Below are 20586 nucleotides of genomic sequence, written 5' to 3' on the forward strand. Positions count from 1 at the left end.
GAAACTAACACACCATTGTAAAGCAATTATACTCCAATAAAGATGTTAAGAAAAGAAAGAATAAATAACCCCTGGGGGGAAAAGAAAAGTGAACAAAGAATTGAATAGGTATTTACCCAAAGATGTACGAATGGCCAATAAGCACATGAAAAATGGTCGGCACCCTTGGTCATTAGTGAAATGCAAATCAACACCTTCAAACACACCTGGGAAGGCTAAAATAAAAAAGACAGACGTTAGTGTTGACAAGGATGTATGTGGAGAAATTAGAGTCCTTAGACCTTGCCGATAGGATTATAAGTGATGTAACCACTTAGGTAAACAATTCAGCAGTTCCTTGAAAAGCTAAACACAGAGTTACCATACGAATGAGCAGTTCTACTCGCAGGTATACATATACCCATCAGGACTGAAGACGGATGTGCAAACAAAAACGTATGCATGAGAATTCACAAGAGCATTATTCGTACCGGCCGTAAAGTAGGAAGAACCCAAATGTCCGTCAGTGGATGAGCGGATAAACTGTGGCGTCTCTCTATAATGGAGTACTATTCGGTGATACAAAGGAACATATCGTTACCTGCTGCAGCCTAGATGAACCCTGAAGCTATTAGGCCAGGAGAAAGAAGGCAGTCACAAAAGGTCGTGTGTTTCCCTTGTGAGATTCCATTTACACGAAATGTCCAGCATAGGCAGATCCATAGACACAAAGCAGATTAACAGTTGCCAGGAGCTGGGGGAAGGGAGGATGGGGAGTGAATGCTACAGGGTGCGGGGTTGTCTTTTGGGTGGTAAAAATGTTCAGGAATTACGGTGGTGATGGACGAACACAAACCACGGAATTATCCACAAGTGACAAATCTTGAGTTCTGGCGAGTCCGGCAGCCCGGGTGGAGCCAGGGGCCAGGGAGGGTCATGCCCACTTCCTGGATTGGGTCCTGTGCACAGTGCGGCTGTGGCCCCCTGCAAGAAAAAAAGAAAAGAAAATGATGTGTGAATTATATCTCAGTAGAGCTATTATTTTAAAAGGGTAATTTTACAAAGTTCTTAAAATACATTTGTTTTACATTTTGGCTAAGATTTGGGGGCGGAGTAAATGTAGATTTGTATTCTTGAGATCAGAAACTGCTAGATATTCACTGGAGTCTGTCTTTTTAAGTTTGTTTTTTTTAATATTTGGCTGCATTGGGTCTTTGTTCCAGCTCGTGGACTTTCTCCAGTTGCGGCGGGCGGGGACTACTCTTCCTTGCGGTGCGCGGGCTTCTCATTGCGGTGGCTTCTCTTGTTTCGGAGCACAGGCTCTAGGCGCGTGGGCTTCAGTAGTTGTGGCACTCGGGCTCAGTAGTTGTGGCTCGTGGGTTCTAGAGCGCAGGCTCAGTAGTTGTGGCGCACGGGCTTCGTTGCTCCACGGCATGTGGGATCTTCCCGGACCAGGGCTTGAACCCATGTCCCCTGCATTGGCAGGCAGATTCTTAACCACTGCGCCACCAGGGATGCCCCCTCATTGGAGTCTTAAAATACTAACTTTTGTACATCCAAAACTTATATAATATTGTACATCAACTATACCTTAATTTAAAAAAAATACTAATTCCCTGCTGACTTGCATATAAATGAATATAAACAGGATTTTGAATTTTTACCTGTTCTAAACGTTCATGAATAACTATGAATCTTTTTTTTATGTATTGTAATATGATCTGGAAAAGCAAGGCATGTCTCTTTTTCTAAAAGAGAATATTTAAATTTAAATATTTCTGCATATAAGAAATGTCATTTGGTAAGAATAGAAAACAATTGAATTCATGCTCATTTTTAAGTGTAGGCATGAAATAACATGCATTAATTTTATATTGACTAAGAAAATCATTTAATGATGGAATTGGTAAATATTTATACTTTAAAATTAAAACTTTACATTTGATATTTTGATGTAAAAGCTGGGAAATAGGTGATAACAATTTATGAGGAATTTATTTTTGTAAATTTGAGCCAATTTAGTTTATATTTTAATGGCCTTTCTATGTATCCCAAAGGCAGTTGTGATGCATGACATTTTGTGCAGTCCAGCATTTCTCTGAATAATGTGATTTTTGATGTCTAAAAGCTTGTATTTAAAAAAAAGCTATTTTAAATTTGGTCTGTTAATATAATGCCTTATTTTAGAAGCCTCTTTTCCCGACAAGTTTAATAATTTCTGTTCTCTTTTTCAAACAGGATCTGGAAATCGTGTACTCCTATTTACATGGTATGGAAGCCTTATCCAACCTGAGGGAGCACCAGCTTAGGTAAGGCATTTTAATATGAATAACAGTAGCATGCTTGGATTTTATGTGATTATTATTGTTTAGAAGTAGGATTAAAGATGACTGACTTGTGAAAACTCTGCCTCATCTGGCCTTGTAAGTTTTACATCCATATAATAATTTCCGACGTTTCTGCCGTAGTGATCACCTCTCTGCTTCCCGTCCCTCTCCCTGCCCTCCCCACCTGAAGTAATAAACACCACTTGGTGAATACACCGAAGGAGCATTATTTGCCATCCTGGCAAATAAAAATCTGCTTCCTAGCGCTCAGCTACATAAGAAACCAGAATGTGTTTAACTGTTCCAAGAATGATTCAGTTCACTGTTTTAGTATGTTCTAGGCCTTTATATATAACATATTTATTGCATTAAGTTGACTGCCCTTTTCTGGGAAATTCAGTTTATACCATAGTTGTTTTTTATATAGTCCATTCATATAAAAATCTTACCACTTCTCTTGTGCAGTGATACAGCAACCTTATTTATGGTTATCTGGGCTTACATTAAAAGATCAGAAACATCTTGTATAATCCAGTGATTAACTGGAATAGAAAATAAAGGACCTTAGGAAGACGCATTACATATAAACGCCAACTAGGACGTTATGGGAAAGTTTTGTTGTCTCCAGCTACTTTTGATACCAGCAGTTTTTAATTATGAAAGGAATACGTTTTCTGTGTATTTCCCCTTTACTCTTTAAATACTAGTTAATTTGTGAGCATGTCAATTTCATATTTAGTTGTTAATTGAAAAAAGTGTCAAGAGGATTGAATACTTCTAAAATTGAATTTGTAATGAAAATGATTTAAATTAAAGTTTTATTAGAAAGAGCAAAACCATTGGGAATTTGGAAGATGGCTCAAATTAAAGCAAGGATAATTTCTAAAGTATGTAACTTTCATTTTATGTTTTTTGATGACAGCTATCCTAGGAAAAAATTATAGCGCCAATTGTCTGTTTAATTGAACGCAGTTAACCTGCAAACGCAAATGAATTAATTAATATGAAAATATAAGTGTCACATTGCCATATGCATATGACTACACATGGATAATATTTCAATAATATTCAGATATATCAATTATATAATGTGTGTCTATATATGTAGTTATAAAATTACTTAGGTAATAGTAATTTGGTGCAATAGAAAAAGGAAAATTTTAATACATCTTATGAATATTTTTAAGATTACGAAAGTAGAGGTAATACAATAAAGCCCTGTACACCCACTAACCATTTTCTGCTATTTCACAAGTAAATTTTGGTTAGAAACAACTGACAACTTCAACAGTGTAGCTTAGCAGACTTAGACCTTAAAGAAGTCTATTTTGGAGACAATTCAGCTTTGTTGGCGTGAACTTACAAGGAGTCACCTTTAAGATGTGTCTCTTGTTCTGCTTGTGTCAAAAAGTCGTTTGTTTCTCATATTTATGCAAGACATCAACTAACTTGAGTCCTTTTTTAGAAGAAGATCAGGATAGCAGAATGAATAATAGCAAGAAAAGAAGCACAGATAAACTCAATGACTTGGATAAACTGCTTTGTAATAACTACCCTTTCTGGGAAAAGTACGTCTTGTCTTAATTTAGAGAAGTTATTTCCTTTGAATTTTATAAATAAAATTTTACCCCTGGGATTAATAGAGAAGAGTTAAGACTTCCACACAATACAGTTATCCAATTTTAGCAAAAAAAAGCTCTTCCTCAAGGTTGTCCAGGTCTGTTTATTGAGTGCTGGGCAATGGAACACTGGTCTCCTAGGAAGGAGGGGAGGCTTTCCACTGTGGGAGCCTCCCTTTGTGCACCGTGGGGCTGTCCGTATGCAAGCAGTGCGTTGATCCTGAGCAGTTGGTGACGTGCAGTTAATTGCCTGTGTTGCTGTAAGATCACACACTCTATACAATGGAAAGGTTTCCAGGTCCTCACTGACATACTGTACGTCTTTTCCACACAGCATTATTTTTCTAAGGTTTACTCCCTTCATACAGGTGGGTCAGAAGCAGCATATTTGCAGAGGGGAGGAGGAAGGTCCAGTGGGAGTGGAGGCCAAGAATCTGTAAAGAGCAGAGTGACTGGGGCCACTCAGTGCGGGAAGCAAGAGCCTGCTGAGTTATGTGTGTGTGTGTTTATACGTGTATACATACTACACATATATAGTATAACATATGTGTGGTTATGTGTGTGTACACATATGTATACACACTACATATATATAGTATAACATATATGGTTATATGTGTGTATACATATATACACACTATGTATATAGTATATATATGTTGTGTGTATACGTATATATACACACACTACATATATAGTATAACATACATGGTTATATGTATGTGCGTATACATGTATATATATATGTACACTACCTATATACAGTATAACATATATATGGTTCTATGTATGTGAGTTTGTATACATGTAGATTCTTTAGCATTATGGATGAGCGTAATTATTATTATACAGGCAGTTTTAGACCTTAAGGAACAACTAAAATCTGGCTAGTATATTCTTTAGGAATTCAGGGAAGATCAGTATGCTTTTGATGAAACATTCCTTAACAATGTTTAAAGAAAAAAAAAGCATTTTGGTACTGTTGCCATTTATTTAGAACATTGTCCTATAGACGATTTTATCGTGATTTTCTCGTGGCGCTAGGTTAGTTCTTTTATGCAGTCAGCAGTTATCCAGTGCAGTCCTACTACCTGCTAGACATCCAGGCAGGCCATGAAGAAACAGCAGTGAACTAGACCAAGCCCCTGCTGTTCCTAGTGGGGCAGACAGGATTTAGATGTGAGCCTGTCGGGCGTGGTAAGAATGGACGCTCGGCTGCTTTGACTTTGTGGCTGAAAGGAGGGAACACTTGGGTTGGCTCAGCTGTGCGGAGAGCCCTGCAGTGCCGATGGGCCCCCGATGCCCACGGGGGGAACAGGCAGGGGCCGTGGGAGAGTAACTATAGGATGCTAAGTGTAGTCAGCAGCGCAGGGCTGCGTATTCAAGGATAGGAGTTTGGATTTTCATGTAAAGGCAGTGGAGATTAAGAGCAGATGTGAGGTAGAAGCCCGCACACCGCAAGGAAGAAAGATCCCGCGTGCTGTGACTAAGACCCTATGCAGCCAACATAAATAGATAGATAAATAAGTAAATAAATTTTAAAAAGAGCAGGTGCGAGGTGATGTGACGTCATGTCTGGAGAATGGACAACAGGTGTGCAGAACAGACTCAGAATCTACCTGTGTGGTCCTGGTAGGAGATGACAGTGGGATGGTGGCTGAGACTGGGTTTTCACCGGCAGGTGGTGAACGTGGTCTGCCTGGGAGGGTGGATTTTGGAAACAGGACGTGGCGGAAAGATGGGATTTGAAGGAGAGGGAGGAGAGTCAAGGATGGCGACTCCAAGGTTTTGGCCTAGACGATTGGGTTCTGACTGTGGGAGAGCAGATTTGGGGGGAAGGAATTTAAGATCTGTTGGACGTTTTGAACATGGAGCGGTTATTCCACCGAGTAGGCATTTGGATGCGTGGTGTCACGGTGAGAGGTTAGGTGTGGGGCATGGCTTTGGAGCATCAGCTTACGGATTACGTTAAAAATCACAGACTGGGGCTTCCCTGGTGGCGCCGTGGTTGAGAGCCCGCCTGCCGATGCAGGGGACACGGGTTTGTGCCCCAGTCCGGGAAGATCCCACATGCTGCGGAGCAGCTGGGCCCGTGAGCCATGGCTGCTGAGCCTGTGCATCCAGAGCCTATGCTCCGCAACGGGAGAGGCCACAACAGTGAGAGGCCCACGTACTAAAAAAAAAAAAAAAAAAAAAAAAAAAAAAAATCACAGACTGGATGAGGTTACATGGTGCAGAGGAGAAGAGGTCGGACAGCCCCTGGAGGCGATGCATTTCGAGTCAGGTAGAGGAGTGAGAGGGGCAGAGAGTCCAAAGGAGACTGAAAAAATGACGAATAAGAGGAAAACCAGGAGACTTAGACCAGAAAATGCTGTAAGGAAAAGGGAGTCATCATGTGTTGCTGAGAAGTGGCATTAATGCAAGGTCAGAAAAGATTTAGATAACGCAGAGGAAGCTGACAGCTCTCAGAGTTGTTTTTGTTTTTTGGCCACACGGCTTGTGGGAGCTCAGTTCCCCAACCAGGGATTGAACCCAGGCCCTGTCCCTGGAAGCGCGGAGTCCTACACACTAGGCCGCCAGCAGCTCCCCCCGACCCCCCTTTTTGTTGAGTTTCAGGGACCCAGTGATGGAGGAGAGGGAGGAGGGCGAGAGAATGGAGACGGTGTATTCCCGTAGACAGCTCTAAAAGGAGAATTTCTGTTGCGGGAAAAGCGGAGTATGGATGGTAGCTGGAGGTGGATATGGGGCCAAGCATGTCTCCTTCCCCACACAGTGGGCATAAGGTGTGTTTGTGTATTAAGGAAGTGATTTAGGAGAGAGGGGGAAACGGATGATGGTGTGGGAGGGGTGAGCCTGCAGGAGTACAGGATCAACCGTAGAAGGACCAGGATCCAGTGAAAAGGGTGTAACAGGAAACAGGGCAGAGTCGGTTACATAATTTAAACACCTGGTATTTTTAGACCCATTCCTTGTGTCTCTCATCCTTTCCTAGGAAGAATTGGTACGATGCAGTCTATTAAAACTTTGTTTAATGATGTGTATTCAAGGTTCGATGCTACCTTCTGGAGTTGAGTGGAAGTTACGGGTAAGGGATTGAGAGGCTGAGGGGGCCTTTGAAGCAGGGTGCTGCTTCAAGGCAAAAGAGAACCCAGGAGGGTCGTTTTCAAGTGAAAAATCAAGAGCGTGCAAACAGCGGAAAGGTGGATGTGTGTTGATCCCAGTGTTTTCACAGATGGGGACTGGTAGCCCCGCTGACCAAAATGGCACTGCTGTTGAAACAGTCACTTTTTTTTTTTTTTTTTTTTTTTTTTTTGCGGTACACAGACCTCTCACTGTTGTGGCCTCTCCCGTTGCGGAGCACAGGCTCCGGACGCGCTCAGCCATGGCTCAGCGGCCATGGCTCACGGGCCCAGCCACTCCGCGGCATGTGGGATCCTCCCGGACCGGGGCACGAGCCCGGGTCCCCTGCATCGGCAGGCGGACTCTCAACCACTGTGCCACCAGGGAAGCCCGAAACAGTCACTTTTACAGCCAGCCTTTTCTATTTCCTAGTTCCTTCTTAAGAAGAATAATCCTTTTCTCTTTTACATTTCTGTAACTTTTGGGAAATTTTACATGGGCTTAATATAATAAGATGCTTTTTGAAGATGCTGCTCTTGAGGTAATTTTGAATATTTAAACATTTATTCATGTTTTCTATAATTTTCATAGTTTATTTTCCTCAGGGATGAATCATTTGAAGTAAATAAATCTTTAAGTTGTAAAGCATTCATTTAGTCCTTAGTCATAAAAATACGCACTTTAATAAAAGCCTACTTTTGTCTGAAATTCCATACTGTTAAGTAACATTAATGTTAAACTGTGAATTATGTTATCACTTTTTAAGTTAGTAGGTTTTCCTTTCTAATTTTCAGGTTCTCTCTCACTTTCTGTTTACCTTGGAGAACATTAATTTGTCCACATGTCATTTACAAAGTATAAAACACATACAATTTTGTTCCCTATGAAATAAACTAGGTGAAGCTGACATCTAACAAAATGTTTCTTTTCTAGCATCTCTTTACCAGATTTCATTTTATTTTGTTAACCTAGGCACCACAAATATTTATCTTGTGATATGAATGAATGATTGATTGTGACAATTGATTGTGACAATTCCTAAAAGTAATGTTAATTTTCTACATAATGTCTCATTTATGTTTTTAAACTATTAGTATGTTTTTTCATGACAAACGATGAACTCGTGTCTTTATTTTTTGTTTTACAGGTTAATGTGTGAAACTGTGAGATATGAAAGACATGAAGCCAATGAAGTTTTATACTAGTAGGTGTTTCCTTTGTCTTTGCACAATGTGTAATGCAGTGGCTAGATGATGTCCTTAAAGTATCAAAGAAGTACTAGGGGCACCTTGTCAAGTCAGCACTGCCTTAATTTTGCATTAACTTTCATTGCATAATTTAGAAATGTGAAGCATTTCAACTATTTCAGTCCTTTGCTGATAAGTTCACATCAGCATCTATATGTTACTCACGTGTGGCTGGAGATAGTATTTCACATTATGGAGTATTTTGACTTTTATGAAATGAGAAATAGTGTAGAGTCTTTCCAAAGGAAAGTTTCTTCTTTAAATCATATTGATGTTCCTTTTAAGATCTGTAACGTACTTCTTGAAAAAATGGCAACTAGTTTTTTAAGCAATGTGATAAACATTCAGTAGATAAGTATTGGTGTGTTACGGATACTTAAGCTCTGATTTACTAGACATATTGTTTTGTTAATGTTTGCTGTGAATGACGGTTGTTCTGTTGACTTTCCTTCCTGTTTTTCAAGGCACTCACTCAGTAATTACTATTTTCCATGCATATTATAGGGAATCTTTAATGAAATAAATAAAATACAGCTTCTGCCCTTAGGGTGGCTATAATCTTTTGAGGGAGTTAGAAATAGAAAAAAGGAAAGCAACAATGAAAACTAACCCACCAGAATAGCTGAGACTATAGGTTTGTACAGGAGGGGTGCAGGGGAGGGTCTCGGAGAAGGGGCCCTTTGCCCTGGATCTCCTAGCATGTCTGGTGGTCTCGTGGGACTTTCTTGGCAGGAGGCACTGTGTGTACAGGGACAGAGCGGGAGGGGCCTGGCGTCACGTGTTGAACGGTGCGGCCAGTTTAGAGCGCACGGCGTGGGGTGTGTGGAGTCAGGAGAAGGGGCAGGCCACAGTCACACTTGCGTGTGAATGTGTTGTTGAAAAAGTCATCCTCGATTCTTTAGACAACTGGAAATAAGTGCTTTTCCTCCTCAATTACATTTTATTCTGGAAAATTACAGATGTTCACAGTATTAGCGACAGTAGTAAAACGGGCCCCCGTGGACTCACCTTGCCACGTTGTCGACTGACAAGCAATGATGTTTCATCTCTTCCTCCACCTCCGGTGGATTATTTTGAAGTAAATCCAGACATATCAATTCAGCCATCATTGTTTTGATATGTGTTTTTATCTTTAAAAGATAGACTTAAAAAAAAACACTTAACCACAATATTATCATCAAACCTTAAGAAATAATTTTCATATCATGAAAATAATCAAATTTCTTTGTCTCAAATTGTTTTTGGTACAGGTTGTTTATTGGTTGTTTATCTTTCTTAAGTCTCTTTTAGTCTGTAGGTAGGCGGCCAGTTTTCAAGCAGCAAAATGATGTGACCAGACGCCTCCCAGCCCCACACATCCCCTCAAAGGGTGGATTAGGTTGAGTGGACGGGCAGGGAAATCTTTTAGGAGAGAATTGCAGTCATCTGAGGTGACAGTGCTTGAACTTGGGCAGATGGAGGGACGGGGCCATCACGGATGGATTGTAGAAGATATGGGTGGATCTGATGCAGGATGGTTCTTGGCTGTCAGTATCCATCTAGGGCTTCAGAGAATATACATGCAATAGATAAGAGCAGTAAATAACCCAGACATAAGTGGTAATGAGAAAACTCACACCAGGGGCCAATGCCCTTAACATATTTATCCTTGAAGGAATCATGATGTAAATAACTTAAGACTATTTGTCCTCTTTCAGGAGCAATTAAAAGCTATCCGTTTAACGGGTGTACACCTGTCAGGGTTGGCAATCTCTGATGAATATTACTGACGTGTATTTCAGTCCTTTCCCTCTGAAACATGGTTTGGGCCGTGTCGAAGACGAGGCAATAGCAAACGTGTAACAAGCCCTTCGTCCGTCCCACACACTCAAATCCGTGCTCTGTGTGCATTGATTTCATTCCTCCTTGCAGCCGTCTTGCAGGTAGATCTTTCATCACCCCCGTTTTAGATATGAGGTGCTGAGGCCTGTGTCACTGCTCAACTCGGGATCTGGACTTGTGCCCAGACCTGGTGACTCTGCAGCCCTAGCTGCCCCCCACACAGCAGCATTTCCCAGCCTTCTTCATGCCTCTGTAGAAAATGATGCTGTGTGCATGCAGGCGCGAGGACTGCATCTCTCCCTGGGGTGGCCTCCCCAAGGGGTGGTGGCGGCCCCTGAAACCCACCAGCACTTCTGCCCACATTGTGCCGGCTTCCTGACAATTATTAATTATTATTCATTTAAATGGAAGGGAGATTGCAGTGTTTTAAACATATTTGCTTTCTCTTTTTAAAGTCAGTTTAGACGGTGAATAGGAGCCCTGCGAATCATGCAAAGCCGTGACTTGGATAATCCTAAATTGAATGCATTCAGGAGTTTGCAGCAAGAGTTGACTGTAGTAATTGTTTGTTTTGGACTAATGAGAATGAGGTGGCAGTGTTCCTAAGCAATGAAGAATCTATGGGTATTTGGTAGATCATGATTTCCTATGACCAAAAATTCAGAGACTAAGTGCAGATACCCTCAGTCAGATTCCTAGTATTTGACCAAGCTTGTGTTGAAGGGTAGTGGGAGGATTTTCCTCTGTGATCCTTGAACAGACTTGTCTCTGCTCTGAACAGTCGGTGTAAGCGCGGTTTTGAAACTTAAAGAACTCTTGTATTTGGGGTGTATATAAATCTGCAATAACTTAGTAATACCACCCCTCTTTTTTGGGACCTGTTGTCATGACCTCTTAGGGGGAAATGAGTCTGTGCTTGAGCCTGGAGAACAACAGTGCAGTTGAAATATCAAAGACTTTCAGAATTTTGTTTTATGACCAAGAGATGAGTATTCATTTTCCTTATTATGTTTGCGTGCTGGTGACTTCCGAGTCTATGATTCCAGTAATTTCACCAGGTAAATACAGTACTCTTCTGATCCACCTCTGTGCCTCCTTTTTATTACCTGTAAAGTGGGGACACAGTGATCACAGGGTTCAGTGTTTCCGGCTGGCGTGAGGCTGAGATGCAGGGCTCGGTGTGAAGGAGGTAGAGCAGGGCGCACATGGTCGGCGCACAGGAATGTCAGCCGAGGGCAGCGTTCTCACTCCATTCACTGTTTTGGTAATTTACGTTTTGTTCTCCCAGTGTTTTAGCTGCTTTAAACTTTCTTTAGGAAGGAATGATGACAGCACTGTTCTAATTCCCCTGGTGTTACTGTTTTAACAGGAACAGTATGACAAACAGTATGCCCTTTAAAATTATATTGTGATTCAGGAGAGAGCTGTGGTTCTGATAAAACGGAATTTTTAAAGTGTAGACTTGCCCATTTAATTAGGTACGATTAGTTGAGCTTTACACAGTGGACAGGAACATCAGGTAATTTCTGCCTTTCTTTCATTTGCTATCTGTTAGATGCTGGGTATTTTGCTAGCTTGGAAATACTAAGTGAGATAATACTCATTTCACCTGAGGCACTTATTTTAGAGAATTTAAGAAAGGAGATAAACAAGTGCGTTCGTTCTCCTTACTTTCTCTTTAATGGCCAGCCATCCTCACCATTTCAGTTTAATATATAGTTACATGTAAAGTGCTAAAAACCTTTAGATCAGAAATTCGACCATTCAGATGTATCTTTTTTACGCCTGCACACACAGCCGCTCTCTAAACACGGGTATCCCTGAACCGTGGGCCCGATTGCCACGCACGGGTCGGACTGAATGCTTTGGTTTCCAGAAGAGTTTTCAGAGCACTTTGTTACAGGGTTTATCTCCCCTTATTGCAGGAGAGGAAATTGTTCCTTTTTCAGAGGAAGCTGCGTGGAGGCTCGTGGAGTCTTTCAGGCATTTTCACTGAAATCTGTAACCTCCGAACCTCCGGCCCAGCTGCCCCTCTGCCTGCGCTTACCGGTCTCTTCACTCCACGGCTGGGTTTCCTGTTTCCACCGCAGCGCGCCCTGTCCGCTCCGCGTGCCCCTCCTCCAGTGGCCCATCTGGGCTCAGAGCTGCCTGTGCTCCTGTCCCCTTGCCCTCCTGGAGGGAGAGCTGCCCTCCCTGCAGTGTTGCTCTTCCTACCCCCTGGGTCCCGCCCTGTTTCCCACACGGGGTGAGGTGCCGTGTCTCCGTCCTTAGGAAGCTCTCCTGGGCTCTGGCCCATACCCAGTTATTGTACTGCTTTCTCCTTTCGGATGTGGCCAAGCTTTTATTTACTTTTACATCGTAGTCTTTTTATTTTAATTTTTTTAATTTTTAAAATTTTTATTACTTTTAATTAATTTATTTAATTTATTTTGGGCTGAGTTGGGTCTTTGTTGCCGCGCGCGGGCTTTCTCCGGTTGCAGCAAGTGAGGGCTACTCTTGGTTGCAGTGCGCGGGCTTCTCATTGCGGTGGCTTCTCTTGTTGCAGAGCACGGGCTCTAGGCCCCTGGGCTCAGTAGCTGTGGCTCACGGGCTCAGTAGTTGTGGCGCATGGGCTTAGTTGCTCCACGGCATGTGGGATCTTCCCGGGCCAGGGCTTGAACCCATGTCCCCTGCATTGGCAGGCGGATTCTTAACCACTGCACCACCAGAGATGCCATCTACATCGTAGTCTTTTAAGAAAATTTTTACAAAAGCACTACCTACTACCTAGGTTGCTTTGCTTTTTTTGTTTATTTTCCCTCAGGAGACAAAATACTTCAAATCTGCCTTCCTTTCTTCCCCAGCAATATGTAACCACTATTTGGAGTGTCCATGTTTCCATAAGTTTACTGTGCTTGTGCGTGTGTATAAGGAAAAGGTGAAACCTGAGGTTTTCGTTGACTTGAAGGCATGACACTCTAAAGACTTAGCCTTTGCACAGACTTGTAGGATAAAGGTGCTCAGCCCTGAGCTTGGTGTGTTGTGATGTACACGTGTGCTCTGTGTAAGTATGACAATTCAAATAGGCACGCGTGGATACGCGCATACCCACAAATAGACTTAAGATTGTTTTACGTACATATGGCGATACTTGAAGCTTTCTTGCCAATAATGATATTTTTATATTTACTGTTAGTCTTTGAATGAAAATGTTTTATTTTTGTGGTGAGTGAAAGAGTAGTAAAATAAAAACATTAACAAATGTATTTAGTCTGTAAACTCCATCAGGGCAGGGACTGTGTTTAGTTCAGATTTACATGTGCCGTGCCCAGCATAGACATTTGCATCTTGTCTGTTCTCTGTTGTCATTTTTTGCATTTATTTCAAGGAATATATTCCTTTGCTAGATCAGCAGGAAGAGACCTTCTTTATGGCCTGACTTCTGGGTAAAACAGCCGACTGCAGGTTAGGTGTTCGGTTCTTCCTATCAATTCTCTGTGAAACTACTTAGTGAATAAAAACCTCTGAACTCCTCTTAACTATAGGTGTTTATAGTAACATGTAGCTCTCTCCCTATGCTTTCTAGTCATTGCGGGTCACGGTGCTTGTGAGCTGGTAGTGCCATTCCCATCACCCGGGACCTTGGCAGTGGGTGGGCGGATTTGGTGTGAATTTGGTCAGTCTCTGGATGTCCGAGTTCTCTTTAGCAATTCGGGTGCCAGTTTTCTGTAGAAGAGGGACAGGTTTGTCGTGCAAATGAAACTGCAGTGTGTAACTGAAAGATGCAGATTTGTGAATTAATTTCGTGACCCATTGGTAGTTTTCAGAAGAGTTCATTTGGGCTGCTGTCTTAAATTTGAGAAATCGTCGAGCCCTTGGGTGTAGCCCTCTGCCCTCAGTCTAGCTGAATCATTGACTGATGGATTGCCATATGTATGTAATCTGTAGTGAGTTTTTTTCTTTCATTCAAAAATAAGTTTATTGAGTAACTTCATAACTCCCAAGACATCACTCCCTCATTTCATTTTTAAAATGGATTTTATAAATTTAAGAAAGACTGCACAGTGAGTCTATAGAATCTTTGGCTTTACTAATTCTTTAGTATTGTTCTTTATATTGTTCCCTCTGCTTGTTAAGTGAATTATCACAGTTAAAAAAATTATGTCCACTTATCCCCTATATTTTCAAAATATTAATTTTTTCAAAACAAAAATATTCTCAAAATACTTTAATATTTTCAAAATAAAATATTTTCAAAATAAAGCTGAAATAGCCTCAGTATTTCCATCAGTTCTTGGAGTTTTTATTGATGTTACTGATTTATCCTGTTTGTTGGTCTAGCCCCTATAATTTATTGAGAGGAGGCTAAGGAACTTTCTGAAAAACTTCATGTTAAAATGATGCTTTTTTCCTTCAGAGTTTTAAGTGATAAAAGTGAAGTAACTTCCTTACAATGTAGAACTTTCAGGAAATGGAACAAAAAGTTACCCTCCACTTTTAAAATGTGTTGTTTTCATAAGTGTGAGAATTTGTGATGAAATATTATGAAGTGCATAATTTTGTAGTACAGTATTGCTATTCTGTACGTCAGAAATGTACATTATAACTCTCCATAGAGCTCTTTCTATCATACGTTCTACACTTCATGCCTGAGTACATCCTGTGGGTGTGTGCACTTCACCTTTCTTTTGACCGTGACCTGGTGTTGTCAGGGCCCACACTTGCCATGTTGCATTAACTTTTCTTGTGAGCTTACTTTGTGCCGTTGGCCGTACAGAAATACATAAGGCATGTTCTGTCTTTGAGCTTAAAGCTTAGAGCCCCATCAGAGGAGCAAGAAAGACAATTATTAAACTTTTTGATAAACCCAGTAGCAGAAGTGATGTCATGTATTTGTGAAAAAGAGTACAGTTATTGTGTATCTGAAAAGCCATCTGCATCTTGGAAGGTGGCCATTGTTAGGACTTCTGTTTTAAGCCCTGGAACACTTCGTTCATAGGAAATCCGGCTCGGATCCATTGCAGTAGCCGTTAGGGTGGGAAGAGGGCTGGACAGGCTTCTGTCCCAAGGGCCTCGCCACGTCCTACTGAATCAACTGCTGGATTCCCAGGAAAGGGGTAGAGGGTGATTTATTGTCAACAGGTAAAATTCTTCCTGCTTTGGTTATCGGCATAACTGTACATTTGACAGTACACGTCTGTGCCGGTGAGAGGAGTCTAGTAACAGTGTAGCGGGCCAAGAGCGAGGCCGTGAACTTCAGCAGAGGCTTCCGAGCGGAGCCCACAGAATGGGGTGGGGGTTGTGCGGAGGGAGAAATTTAGGCGGACTTTCTGTTTTCTGGTTTTATCCTTCCGTTGGATGACGCTGCTGGGACAGCAGATACAGGGAAAGAGACGGGTGCTCTCCTAGCCGTGGTCACGGGGGGCTGTCCCTCTGGGTTCCCTGCTAGCGGGCTCCACTTACTTCGTGGAACTTTGTATGGTCCTCGTTTTATTGCCCATCTGGCTTCTCAGCTCGAGATGTGGAGCCGGTAGGCCCGGGTGGTAAGAATCCCGTTCCCATCTCTCCCAGGTGCCGCCGGCTTTGTCGTTTGGACGTGGCGTGGCATCTGGGTCGTATATATAATAGAATGCAGCCTCTCTTTCTAAACCTCCCCGAGTCCTGACGCGTGTTGGCCCACGCGGCTGCGTGCCCCCACCTCTCCCTGAGTGGGCGTCCTCTCCACCGTTTCTGGGCGTTTCCGCCCGTATTGCCCGCCGTTGTTCCCACGCGGTTGCCGCTTCGTGCGTCTCCGGGCCCTGCTGCCGCCGTAGCTGTCGCCGGCATGCAGCGCCGCAGGGTGCTCTCTACCCCAAGCCCTTGTGCCGTGCCAGTGCCGTGCTGCCCCTCATCTGCTCACCGGGAGGAACTCCTTCCCGTACCCGCGACGCCCTCCTTGGGCACCGATTTCTGGTCCCAGACTGTTTGGGTTTTCTTGCTTGGGGACCATTCCTTCAGTTTCTGTTGGCTGACTCACCCACCCCCCCGCAAACACACACGCAGAGACGTGGGTTAGGTGTCGGTTTGTGGCCGGCAGGAGGTGGGTGTCAGCTCCACGTCCACTAGGACACGTGTGCCCTTGCCCAGAGCCCCTCCCCCGCCTTTCCCCCCACCCCCCCCGCAGCCTTTTAGCCAACTGGGCTCCACTTAAGTTTTCACGTTGTATTAACAACTGAATAACTTTTTTCAGTATAACTGAATAACTTTTTTCAACTGTAGCTTTTTTCCCAAGTTGCTTTTTTGCGCTCGCATAATCGCCTTTGCTGACTTAATTTGTTTTCTTGTGATGTATTATCTTACTATCCTTTCAACCCCCTTGTCAACTTGGACTTGGTCCCTCGTGTTCATTCTCCCCCGGCTTCCTTAACGGGGACCGCGCCGCTGCACACGCAGCCCTTTCGTGGGGAGACACTGCCACCCTGTGCACCTCTAGGGTATTGCTGAGGACGTTCTTTAAGCCTCGCTTCATTTCTCCAGTCCCTGGTAAATTGAAACTCACGTCTTTGACTTTCAGTCATTTTAACACCGTATCTGAGTTGGTGTCTATTCAGCTGTTAATACATTGGTTAATACAATGTCTGAGTGCCAGTCGAGCCAAAGCTAGTGTGTCTGCTGGGGGTACTGGGGCGCTAGAGGAGTTTAAGAGCTAACGGGAGAAGGCTTCCGAGGTAAACGATGATGTCGCTCTGCTTCGTGTGAGCAAATCCAGAGTGTCTGGGAACCCAGGACAGAGGGACTCACTTTATTTGGAAGATACGGAAACGTTTCTCAGAGGAAGTGGTCGTTAACCTGGAATTCAAAGGGCGAGTGATGCGTTTCCTAGGCAGAAGGTACCCTTTAGGAGTGAGAACAGCAAGTTTTTTCAAAGGCCTTGAGGTCTATGTGGAGGAAAAGGTGGAGGACGGCTGAGCAGGGCGTCTGAAGCCCAGGATCTGCTGGGGTTCGGAGCAGAGAGTAGAGGTGTAGGCTGACCCTTGCAGGGTGGGTTGTGAGGGAGGGAAAGAGAGGAAGAGAAGCAGTGTTTTATGTCCCTGCTCTGCAAGGTGCTTGATACGTACCGTGTCATTACATCAGAGTGACGTTGTGAAGAGGGACTAATATCCCCGTTTTACGGTCGGGGAACCAGAACCCCAGGGGCTGACGTCACCAGGACCGCACGGCTGGTGTGAAAGAACGTGTGTTCCCAAACCTTGGCTCTTTGCTCGGCAACAAACTGCTGCTTCCAGGTGCTGGCTAGTGGGGCTGGGCTTCCTCCGGTCCAGGAACTGAGGGTTATAAGCGGAGGTGTATCTTGGTCTCAGTTCCCTGAGCAGATGCTGCTGAGATCTGCTCCGTTCCCACGAGCTGCAGCCCCCCGTGCAGGTGGAGGGAGACCCCTAGGAAGCTCAGGGATGAGAAATCGACAGAGAAAAGCCCAGAACAGGCTAAATTTGAACACGCATTTTGGAGTGTGGGAAACAGTAAGTGAGAAGACCTTTTGAGGAAGTGGTGTTGGAGCCATTCCTTCGGGGTGTGGGGTGACTTAGAAGGTGGGCAGGTGCCGCCCAGGAGGGGGGTTGGGCTCAGGAGTAGAGGCAAGGCAGGCGGGAGAGCGTGGGAGCAGGTTACGTAGGCCTCTCGTCCCCAGGCTGCACGGGACGTTTTGGTTTAGCCGGGGAGGAGTGGGCGGCAGGGCCGGACGGTCTCGATGGCTTCAGGGTCCTTCTTTCTGATCGCACGGCACATCGATCATTTTATGATGGACTGTTTATATTTTGTTTGCTTGTTTTGTTTCGTTTGCCTTGATTCATTGCGTCCCTGTGGATGAAATCAGAACAGGAGCTTTGCAGAGGGCCGCACTTCTGGGCTTCATCTTGCCAGCTGTAGCGCGGGGAGGTGCTGGTGTCACAAATCATTTGTCCATTGGAGTTCTTAGCTCCGTCTGACACTTGCAGGTCGTCTCTAAGTGTCATTTTGGTGATGGGAGAGATTGGCAAGTCCTGTTTTGCTAGATGTACCCCTTTAATCTTTAGGCTTCTCTTCTCTACCTGTCACTGGTGATACAGGACTAAAGTTACTTGGAAATGGTCAGTTAGAGTTATTCCAAGATTCACCTTTTATTGTTTCAACAACCCTTGATGGAACTCCTTAGCTCATAGTTTTAAAACATAAAACAACTATTTGAGAAAAATTTAAATGCCATTAGCGAATGAAACGTTGTATCGACAGTTGACAGAGTTGTCATTTTTTTGGGTTTTTTTCCCCTGCCATTTGTTCCAGTTGGGGCTTGAGTTCTAGGCAGTTTTTCTCATGGTTTTTCAACTTGACAAGCCCCCCACGCATAAGAATCCCCTGGAATGTTTGTTTAGACGGCATCGTGATGGTTCTCCCACCCTTGATCAGGTTCTGGGGTGTTGGCGGGATGGGTAGAGCCTGGGAACATGCATTTTTACTTCGCATTCCAGGGGACTCATGTGTACGTTAAAGCTTGAGGACCACTAGACAGAATCAAGTCTCAGTATTAGTCGTAGGTAATATGAACAATAATAATTATTACACTAATCAGTCTTCTGTTAGCCAGCTTCATCGCCAGTGTGTCTGCAAGCAAGATCTCGGGTTCATTTTGCGTCCCCTCTAAGTGTAGACAAGTTTGATGCTGTTACTGCTAGGTAATTTCCTTTTCATCTTTTCTTTAAAAAAACGAACAGTCGTCGCTTGGCACCTATAGAGCCCCACAGGTGACAGGTGCCCTGTGAGAAGGGCCGTATTTGCAGACCTTGAAGGGAAGGGTCGTGCCTCATGCTGAAACACTTGCCTGCCTGACGTGTGATTATACATGAGAGGGGAAAGCACAGAACAGGCTAAATGAGATAGCACAGTGGTTTCAGATGAGGTCAGGACACTTTTCTGGCTGATTAAGACTGAGTTAAACAGATTTTATGATGGTATCTCACAACGAGGAATTTTCAGAACAGAAACCAAACCTGAGTCCTGTGGGGTGTGGGTGTGAAAGGTGAGGGGGTGTGTTTCTCTAGCTTACAGCTGTTTCCAGAGCATCTTTAAAATGAGACTCACTGTTTTTGTATTCTTAGTTCTAATTCGTTTGCTTTTGCAAGACATGAATCTTTAAAAGAGACACCTCACTAATAAAGACATCGTGACTTTTATTTGGCATGGCAGGTAGTAGACGCTCACCAGATCCAGTCAGCGTTCGAATGGTCATTCTCTGCAGATGCCTCCACCGGCAGACACAGCTCTTGGGAGTTAAGATTTGAATTTTTTGGAAAAGGGAGAGAAACAGGCAAATGAAATTATAGTAAGTGACAGAGATGGGGGACCAGTTTCTTCTCTTCACTTCCTTAAATCTTTACCAAGGCTCTCCTGATACGAAGAGTCAGCCCTAATGGTAGGGTAATCGGTGGGTATTCGGGGGGCCAGACTGTTTGCTGTCACAAGTGTTTTATCCATTTTGGACATGGGTTGCCTTTGACTTCACGCGTGTTTTCTGTTCAGCTCCAGGAAAGCTGAGTTTACAAACATTGTGTTCATTTTGTCCATAGTAATTTTACTTTCAAAAAGGACAGATGTGGAATAACTAAAAAGCCAGGGAATGTTTGTTTTGTTCTCTGCGTCACAGTTCATCTGGACCATGGTGACATTTATTGTGCTTCTTACCATGATAACAACTACGGGCTGGTCCTTGGTGTTTACTGAGCCTCTGTACAGCTCTGCTCACATGTCTAGTTAGTGGTGATCAACCTTGATTTCCTACTAGATTTCATTTCTCTTGACCAATCTTTTGGTGATAAAGGGAACGTGGTAAGTGCAACAGTAGATTAAAAGTTTACAAGATAATTCCTTTTTTCTTCTTTTTATTTCAGTGTTTTATTACTTGTTAAAAAAATTTAAACTATTTTTGCATCTGACACTTTTACTTGACAGAAATCAGAATGAATAATTATGCTGTGACCTTATGTTAAGGAAGACAAGTACACTTTTTCCCCTAAGCTAGGTAAATGATTGTTTTAAATTTATTTATTTATAATTTATTTATTTATTTTTGGCTGTGTTGGGTCTTTGTTTCTGCGCGCGGGCTTCCTCTAGTTGTGGCGAGCAGGGGCTACTCTTCATTGCGGTGTGCGGGCTTCTCATTGTGGTGGCTTCTCTTGTTGCAAAGCACGGGCTCTAGGCACGCGGGCTTCAGTAGTTGTGGCATGCGGGCTCAGTAGTTGTGACGCACGGGCTTCGTTGCTCCGCGGCATGTGGGATCTTCCCGGATCAGGGCTCGAACCCATGTCCCCTGCATTGGCAGGTGGATTCTTAACCACTGCACCACCAGGGAAGTCCTAGGTGAATGATTGTTGATTGTAAAAGCTCATGACTAAGCACTAGAGAGAAAGGGGTATAAATTATTTTTTGAAGTACTTTGCATTTTCATTTGAGAAATCATTTTACTTTGATGGTTTCGTTGGAACT

General features: G+C 43.4%; 1 protein-coding gene across 4 annotated transcripts in view; it reads left to right on the forward strand.

Annotated features, from left to right (window-relative positions):
• RAPGEF2 (Rap guanine nucleotide exchange factor 2) overlaps positions 1-20586 on the forward strand; it is a 245336-nt gene that overhangs the window by 77985 nt on the left and 146765 nt on the right. For all 4 annotated transcript variants that reach the window (XM_060011939.1, XM_060011941.1, XM_060011940.1 and 1 more), the window contains exons 2-3: positions 2218-2288; positions 8193-8249. In XM_060011939.1, coding sequence (XP_059867922.1) covers positions 2218-2288; positions 8193-8249 — 128 coding nt within the window. The remainder of the gene's footprint in view (positions 1-2217; positions 2289-8192; positions 8250-20586) is intronic.

The sequence above is a fragment of the Delphinus delphis genome, chromosome 5, assembly GCF_949987515.2.
Source record: "Delphinus delphis chromosome 5, mDelDel1.2, whole genome shotgun sequence".
Taxonomy (NCBI): Eukaryota; Metazoa; Chordata; class Mammalia; order Artiodactyla; family Delphinidae; genus Delphinus; species Delphinus delphis.